The sequence below is a fragment of the Eptatretus burgeri genome, chromosome 17, assembly GCF_056783735.1.
Source record: "Eptatretus burgeri isolate ZD-2024b chromosome 17, Ebu_testis_v1, whole genome shotgun sequence".
Classification (NCBI taxonomy): Eukaryota; Metazoa; Chordata; class Myxini; order Myxiniformes; family Myxinidae; genus Eptatretus; species Eptatretus burgeri.
In genome coordinates this window covers 32,504,055-32,513,231 of record NC_140977.1, presented here as the reverse complement: position 1 = coordinate 32,513,231, position 9,177 = coordinate 32,504,055, and the positions used below count along the sequence as shown (strand labels likewise).

Genomic DNA, 9,177 nt, shown 5'->3' with positions numbered 1-9,177 from the left:
TGGAGGAAGAAGAAGGATGAGTGCAACCCCAAGAACACCAACCCAACCATGAAGCATGGAGGTGGAAACATCATTCTTTGGGGATGCTTTTCTGCAAAGGGGACAGGACGACTGCACCGTATTGAGGGGAGGATGGATGGGGCCATGTATTGCGAGATCTTGGCCAACAACCTCCTTCGCTCAACAAGAGCATTGAAGATGGGGCGTGGCTGGGTCTTCCAGCATGACAACGACCCGAAACACACAGCCAGGGCAACTAAGGAGTGGCTCCGTAAGAAGCATCTCAAGGTCCTGGAGTGGCCTAGCCAGTCTCCAGACCTGAACCCAAAAGAAAATCTTTGGAGGGAGCTGAAAGTCTGTGTTGCCCAGCGACAGCCCCGAAACCTGAAGGATCTGGAGAAGATCTGGATGGAGGAGTGGGCCAAAATCCCTGCTGCAGTCTGTGCAAACCTGGTTAAGAACTATAGGAAACGTCTGATCTCTGTAATTGGAAACAAAGGTTTCTGCACCAAATATTAAGTTCTGCTTTTCTGATGTATCAACGACTTATTTCATGCAATAAAATGCAAATTAATTATTTAAAAATCATACAATGTGATTTTCAGGATTTTTGTTTTACATTCCGTCTCTCACAGTTGAAATGTACCTATGATAAAAAATTACAGACCTCTACGTGTTTTGTCAGTGGGAAAACCTGCAAAAATCGGCAGTGTATCAAATACTTGTTCTCCCCACTGTACATATATATATATATATATATATATATATATATATATATATATATATATATATATATATATATATATATATATATATTGAGAGAGTGTGACATGCGAGAGGGATAGGATTGAGTTGAAGAAAGAAGACTCTACCAATACGTCTACCTAAATTCGAGACCGATTGACCCTGTGATTCTATGGTGATCAATAAAGCCTCCATCTCATAACCCGTGACTCAACATAGTCTTATTACAGTGTATAAAGCTACAAAGTTGATGTACGAGTGCTTCTGCAGTGCTAAACTTCTGGATTTTTAAAACGATCTTTAATATCATTATTTTATAAAAACTGAAGTGCAGTATATACTTGAACATTTCGTGAAGCCACATTTAGAACATTGTGTGCAGTTTTGGTCATCACAGCTCAGGAACGACATCGCTGCCATGGAGAGGGTTCAGCTCAGGGCTACTACTGTAGATCGATTCTGGGCCAAGTGAGACTCAGCTATGAGGAACGGCTGAAGGAGACTGATTTATACACCAGAAAGGAAGCGGTTACAAGGAGATATGATAGAGATGTTTAAGATAATGAAGGGTATAGACAAAATAAGTGCAGAATAATTATTCAGCACAGTACACAATGATCGAAGCAGGGGCCATAACACAAGCTAAGACAGTAGTAAGGCAAGGGTCTTTGACTCAGTCATTAAGACATGGAATGCTCTCCCTGGAGAGGCAGTGGCAGCAGAAAAGTTTAAATTAGAATTACATAGGTACAGTAGCTTGAAGTATTGATGATAGAGGGGTAAAGGGATATTGGCAGGACTTCTAGGTAGCCAGAGTATGGATGGGTGGTGTGTATCTGTGGGGGTCTCATTAAGGGGTGGTATGTGGTTGATGTGTGTTTCTCACCGAAGAAACACCTTTGCCCACACACTCTCCCCCCACCCCCACCAAAAAAAAAAAATACAACAAAAAAGTTTTTTGTTCATAATGAAAATAAATTCACACCTTTGGATACCTCTGAGCATGCCACATCGTCACATCCGCATTCCTTCCCTGAAATTGCATCGTTTTGACGGATATGTCTGGCACGAGTAGGATGGGCCGAATGGTCTCCTCCTGCATCGTTTCTTTGTGCAAGACTGCACAGGATATCGTCTTCTATGAACTCCAGTTATTTAAGGTTCCTGCTCTTTCGTTTGGTCGTGTGGACACGTATAATGGTAGTGGGTAAGGGGATTGTATATTCTTGGTTACTTCATTTGTTCTTATTGCTACCTTGTAAATTCCCTCCCCAGGACTATTATTGTTTCGTTATTAAATACACTTGGCCTTCGGTGAATTCTAGTAGTTATGGTTCTCCTGGGAGTGATAAAGAAAGACCGGTTACAGAGTAATTGTCAACGGTGAGTCAACACCATACACCCGGATCGCAGCAGGCTCGCTCGGCCTCATTTGCTTACGACCATGTGCGACGCCTCATCGGTGTGACACTCAGTGGATTTGAACTTCTAATTCGCACAGTATCATGGCTGTTCGACTCTGAAGCGATCGACCATTGCAGTCATGTTGATACGACACGTCAGACTCATACCGAGCAACCGCAGCGACCGACGACTGTTGCAATATATTTCATCGGCGATTCTCTGTATCTGACAATGAAAACTCTGCTCTTGCAAATCAAGGACCTATTGTTGTTTTCAATCTTCCTTGTATTGCATCATTTGCAAATCTTACACAACCCCCCCACCTAAACCCCCGCCCCCCCAAAAAACAACAAAAACGTAAAAATGCTGTTCACTTGTTTTATTTTAAAAAGAAGAAATGTTCTACGGTTCTACAGGCCATATTCTGGCAGCTTTGTCAAGTTTTGATCCCACGGTCCCATTAAAAACTTCCAATCCAGGAGAATTAAAAGCCATTCATGACCCTCTGAGAAACGCCTTACCCAACCCTCATCCCAAACACCTTGCCTAACCGCCAACCCAAAACAATTTGCAGTCCATAGTCATCACAATCCCGTACAAACATGTGCCATCACAATACAGCACCAACCACAGCAGTGCCGAGCCCAGACAATGACAAACGTGCGATTGACGGCGAGTCAAGCAAAACAGGCCCAGCTTTGCAGGCAGACAGAACCAAAAGCACAATAATCTGGGACAAAAGGAAAAATGTGCTTTTTTTTTTTTCCTTACATTTACAAAACAAAATGAGATCATATACATCATTGTAAGGGAACTGTCAACATTGATAAAAAGTGTGTAGGGTGGGGGTGTGTGGGGAAGGGGGGTTAAAAAGCGAAATGTCTCGGACAATGTCCAGAAACGTCAGTTCTTTTGAAATGTTGTCGACTCTTGGTTTACCAGTTTCAGTGTTTTTCAAGTTGCACCGTCAAGCCACTTTGAAAAACAAATAAACAAGAAGATCCATAATGGTAAGTGAAAAAGCAGCAGATTACAGAGTGGCAGTTCTCAGCTTTGCAATGCTATAAAATCCTATGTACATGCCAACATGGAGTTTGGGACAATGGGGACGTTCACGGAGAAGAGATGGAACATGCTGTGGAATCAATCACAGGCTTCATGCTGAAAAGACGCAAAAGTATATCGGCGATTTTTTTTTTTTGACGGAAAAGCCCAGACGGAAAAAAGAAAAATGCAAACCGCATGTAAAAAACCTCCAAAACGTGGAAATCATAACTCGGCACCATTATGGCGTTGGGATTCGACTCTCAAAAAGAGACTTCCGGGCAGCAGGACGAGTGCTGGGAGCGTACTGCTTTTGCTGAAGGCCATCAGCGTGGCTGCATGATGCTCGTCAAGAGCTAGCGTGAAATATAAAACATGTAGGTAAACAAAGTTAACCTTGTTTATAAAAAAAAAAAGGGAGCACACTTCATTGCAACACAGTACTTGACCACTTCAGTGAAAGTTTCATCAAGTTTGCTCTAATTCCTCTCTCTTATATCATCGCACTGCTCCATATTCGTAGTTTCACCAAAGATGCTTGACCGAATCAGCCTTCCGGATGTTTCCCTTTGCCGTGAATGGAAAAAGTAGACCCTAGCAAAGAAGAGGCCAACACAGCGAGGCAAGATGGCTGCACGAGGTGCCCCAGTACGAGGAAAGGCACATTTGGCTGCAGGAAAGCTCTGGGCACCGCTTCATTGCCCAGCAATGTAGTTTTATCTTTCTCGTGCTGTGACGAGAATCGCAATTGATTTTTCAGGCCTACACAGCTAGCATCACATTGGCCTAACTTTTGTTTCCCGACATGCAAGCAAAGGTTAAATATGCTTGCAGTTCAACCCATTCCAACCCGAAGCACGACTCACCAGCGCGTGGCCTTTAGCAATACATCCCGGTCAGAAGCTCCTTTTCCCAGGTTTAAAATCAAAATCCCATCTCTATCAATCCCTTACAGCAAGCTCAGAAGTTTCTGCACAGGGTTGCATTTCGGCTTTTTTTTCTTTTCTTATCAAAATAGACTTTTTACTTTCATTTAAAAAAGACAACTAAAAAAAACTGGGCTATGCTGTCTAACCTTGGGCCGGGCCAAATACAGGCCTTCATGCCTGACAATCGAGGCAAGTCATAAGCATTAAGTGCTCTCCCTTTGACAGAGACAAGTATTGGATGAGCAGTCACACAGCGAACAAGATGTGGAAAAACTCCCACCCAGAGCTGTACAGCACAAAACATTTCAAGACGCACAAAGAAAAATAAAAATAAAAACACAAATTCACAAAGGATTTAACATGTAAAACGGATTAGGAACGCCAAAGAACACTGCAAGCAAGTGCCTGCGCGTGCTTGTGGAATGAGCTGCCTGGGAAATTCCGTGCATCCACTGATGGGGAGGGTGTCGGGGGGGAGGGGACAGAAGATCTTGGAGAAGGGCGAGATTGTGGAAGGTGGTGAGCAGGTGCATCATCACGATGCCTGCTCAATGAGCTCGACAACCACGCGTCGCATCTCTCCACCATCCTCCTCCACAGTGCCATCTTCTCTCCTCCTGGTCCCCCTTACAATAACCTCACGACGTTCTTCCTCATCCTGTGTCCCTTCGATATGTTGAATCGCCTAAAAGGACAATAGAGTGACTTGGTAAGCTCAAAACAGGAATGAAAGAAAATATCCAGAACCGGAGAGTGGAAATGGATGAGCCAGAACAAGGGGTGAGTGGGATTGGGGAAGGGGGGGGGGGTAGAGATAAAACTGGGGAGAGCCAGCATCATCAGAACAAGGAAAAGCAATATACCATACCTGCACAATTGTATCCAGATTCTGCCGAGATGTGGAAACTGAACTGATGACTGATGGTGGTGCCATGGTAACCACAGTCACGTGATGAGGCGGTGTTGGTGCTGGAACAATTACTGTTGGATGTTGCAATGAGGACAAAGCTAGAGGCAACTGCAGAAGCACAACACAAGACATTGTTAAATGCATGAAGGAAGTGCTTCACACAATCAAAAACTTGTGCACAACTTGCATTGCAATCTTGGAAAAGTGAAGTTGCAAACTTGGAATATTTTTTATTTTTTTTTAAGACAACAGAGGTTTATTTACCTCGCCCAATGCACTTGCATCATGCATATCAGCGTCATGCGTTGAGATACATGGGTCACAGGGCGAGTGCTGTCCTTCAACGTCTTGTACTTGCACCTGAGCTTGCTGCGCAATCTCCTTTAGCTTTTCTGGGTACAGCTGAGCTTCCATGCCTCGAACCTGTTGAGCAATACCAATTGAAACTAGATTGCTTATGCAAAGAAATGTATCGTTTTGGTTTATCCTGTAAAGCCCTTTAGCAAATCCCTCATGAACCGCACTCCCCAAAACTCAACACTCGTGTCACAAACCTGCTCCTCGAGCACCAGCCTCAATCGCCGCTCCTTGTCCAGTTGTGTCCGCAGTTCAATCATTTCACGGCGAAGCTCTTCCACTTTGTCTTCCTCGAGGATGTCTGGGGAGCCGATGCCCTCATCCCGGTCCTCTGCACGGCGACGCTTAGGTGAAGCTCCATCACATCCCTGGGATGCATCGCACCAGCAAATACTACATTACCCAGAGCCATCAAAGCAAACAACAACCAAACTTGAAAAGTTCCATGCCATTTTACTCTTGGATGATGTCTATTTATAAGTCCAGCAAGTCCATTGTTTGACATAAAAGGCAATTTCAAGACTTAATAATCCCACAATCAAAAGAAAATTCTTCCAATCAAAAGCGAGACGACAACATCACTCGGTAGAACTCGTACCTCTGCCAGGCTCTGCCAGGAACAGTTTACATTTTGTATCCCACCGATTGCCTGATTTGGATCCGGACCTCCAAAATCAAAATGGCTTGTTCTTCTCACCTTATCAACCAAGTTTTATCATAACCTGTCCACAATTTTTGAAACATGATGCATATCATTTTTGGCCCCATCTCTCAAAGGTGAAGAATCACTGGGAGAAAAAAAACAACAAGCTTCATACCATGAATGACCCTGACATTGAATGAAAGCTGATTACCAAATGATGTTGATACTTGGGCAGCTGATTACCAGACAATATAAACGCATGAGGCCGCTCAAAGCAAAGACCTCCATTCTCCAGATAAATTTATTTCCAACGTCATCACTCAATTTTCAAACCCGCGCTCACGGCCGTTAAATAAATACTCTGAATTCTTGTAAATCATGGCTTTCTCCACAAAGTGTTGGTATTCAACAGAAAGGACCCTAGGACCATCGAAAAGTTCAATCTCTCGCGAGATAAGGCTAACACAAGACGCCATGTTGCCTGCACGACGTCATGTGACCCGCCAGCTCGCGGTCCGATGAAATCTTTTAACAACATTGTCAAACGTCCGTTTTTCGCCGGAATTCTTTTGGATACTTGTAGAGCACATCACCAAACCTTCGAAAATATAGAACCAAGATCGGATCGAAGCTACCGATTAGGGAGTTTCATATTGCAACTTTTTTGGGCTAGTCAACTTGGCTACCCGTCGTAGCTTTCCAATATGGATAAAAACCCCAGTCGCCGATTTTTCGAATTTTCCTCCCAAAAATGGCCGCTGGCGGCCATTTTTTCCAAAATGGCAGCAACTTTTTGCGTTTTGACACAGAAATCGACTCCTACACCTGCTAAAATACGTTAATGTTACTTGATATGTGTTTGTAGATGATTATGATTGCTATATCTGCTAGCAGTCGGGGATGAAACATTAGGCATCCAATATGGCGGAAAAATCCAAAATGGCGTCCAAGATGGCCGAATTTTGGCCACTGGAAAGTTGTTCCCTCCGATGTGGGTTCTAATATGTCTAGTTATAGGTTTTTGGGTGTGCTGAATTCGTTTTTATGCTCTAAAATGCAGTATATCTGTCACAGAGACGTCTGCGGGGGTCATGCTTTCGCGTTAAGTAGTAGTTCTAGCAAGTCCGAAGAATAATTTTGAATATTCTTGCCCTCATTAATATCAGAAAATAACAATTAAATATCTGAAGGTCAAACATGTATTTATTTAACATGTACAGTATATACACAAATTACTAGTTTACTAATGCCATAATGAATGTTCTAAAATGAATTCATGTATGCGTGCCTATCAGCCTTGATAATCAATAATATTGGCCATGGCATGGCATACATGGCTGTAGCGACATTTCAAATTAAAATTTCCATAGTTCAAAAACATCAATGTTCACACTTCGCTTCATATAGTTATCTACATTTTCTGAAGAGTGGATTTTGTGTATCCAGAATAATTCTGCCTGTGCCACTCAACCACTTGAAGCAAAGCTTGCCTTTGCTGTTCATCCCTCGTTTTGTCTATAAAATCCGAAATCAACTTAATTCCACGCTCTGCAAGGTCGTTAACTACGCGAACATTGTGCACATAGTTTGCGAATTTTTGGTAACCATCACTTTCTGGCCATGTGCTTGCAGGCTCACACATCCATTCTACATCTAGTACATCATATAGTTCAAGAAGATTGAATAACCACCACGAGTTGTCATCTATGAAACTGCTGAGACACAGGTGACTACTCTCATTCTCATCCACGGCCGGAAATTTTGGCTTTCCTGAGCTGAGTTGATCATGAGGCAGTCTCGGTGTCTGATGCAACAGTTTTGCCATCGTTTCTCGCTCATCTGTGGGCACGTTGGAGTCGGCAAGAGCGAAAATTACCAATTGCGGTGTCAAATACCATCGGTGTCGATCACTCCTTCATATATACGCGAAAATGAAGATAACTATATGAAGCGAAGTGTGAACATTGATGTTTTTGAACTATGAAAATTTTAATTTGAAATGTCGCTACAGCCATGTATGCCATGCCATGGCCAATATTATTGATTATCGAGGCTGATAGGCATGCATACATGAATTCATATTAGAACATTCATTATGGCATTAGTAAACTAGTAATTCGTGTATATACTGTACATGTTAAATAAATACATGTTTGACCTTCGAATATTTAATTATCATTTTCTGATATCAATGACGGCGAGAATATTCAAAATTCTTCTTCGGACTTGCAAGAACTACTTCTTAATGCCAGAGCATGACCCGGGTCATTCCATGTCAAATCATCAAAGAATGTGCCATCATCTCTCAGATTTTTGTAAAAAACTTTGGGAACCAATTGGGACCCATGAAAAACGGCAAGAAAAAGTTGCAATATGAAACACGCTACTACCGATAAGCAGTCCCCCAGGGGGACACTGCATGAGGTCAAGCAGTGAACGGAAAGCATGTGGTGTTCCTTTCAATACCCAATGGTTATTTGAATTCGATACATTTTCCTCATGAAAAGTGTTTCTGCTCGGATTTTACGAAAATTATCGAAGTTAAGACTGTAGCTACACCAGAAGGTCCCAAAAGTGAAAACAGAAATTGATTAGAACTTAAGATAGCCTCGTGAGGCGGCATGGAAGCCTCCCCTCAGTGCAATGCATTCCACACAGACCGAGGATACAAAACATTCAAATTTCACAAAATCTTGATGCAACCGAGTGTTAATCAACCTTAGCGACTGCGAAAAGTGAAAGCAGAAGTTAAATTTAACAAAGAAAAAAACAACAATACGAAAACCCCTCCTATTGACAGTCAATCGTCAGGGTCACATGGGCCGAGCTGACCAATCACAGCAATGAGGTGAATGTGAGGAGAATGAGGAGAAAACAATTTGAAAACCCCTCCTGTTGATAGTCAAATGTCGGGGTAAAAATTCTTGTATCCGGATGTCAACCAAAATCTCATCAATTAGTCATTGTCACACACCCAACCTGCCCACCAAATTTCTTCCGAATCTGTCCATAACTTTGAGATATCCTGCTCACAGACAAATAGACAGACAAAAAAAAAAAAACAGACAGGGGTGAAAACATAACCTTCGTCCACATTCAGCGACGGAGGTAATCGTCTGATACTCCTATTTTAATATGGTTATGGT

The 9,177-nt window shown here is 42.6% G+C and overlaps 1 protein-coding gene across 2 annotated transcripts in view; it reads right to left on the bottom strand.

Moving 5' to 3' along the window:
- Positions 1 to 2,512: 2,512 nt before the first annotated feature.
- The window catches only part of TFAP4 (transcription factor AP-4), a 63,053-nt gene continuing 56,388 nt past the window's right edge, over positions 2,513 to 9,177 (bottom strand). For both annotated transcript variants that reach the window (XM_085861366.1, XM_085861365.1), the window contains exons 4-7: positions 5,586 to 5,756; positions 5,296 to 5,454; positions 4,990 to 5,139; positions 2,513 to 4,806 (exon numbers count right to left, since the gene is read on the bottom strand). In XM_085861366.1, the coding sequence (XP_085717492.1) occupies positions 4,657 to 4,806; positions 4,990 to 5,139; positions 5,296 to 5,454; positions 5,586 to 5,756 (630 nt within the window). In that variant the 3' untranslated portion in view covers positions 2,513 to 4,656. The remainder of the gene's footprint in view (positions 4,807 to 4,989; positions 5,140 to 5,295; positions 5,455 to 5,585; positions 5,757 to 9,177) is intronic.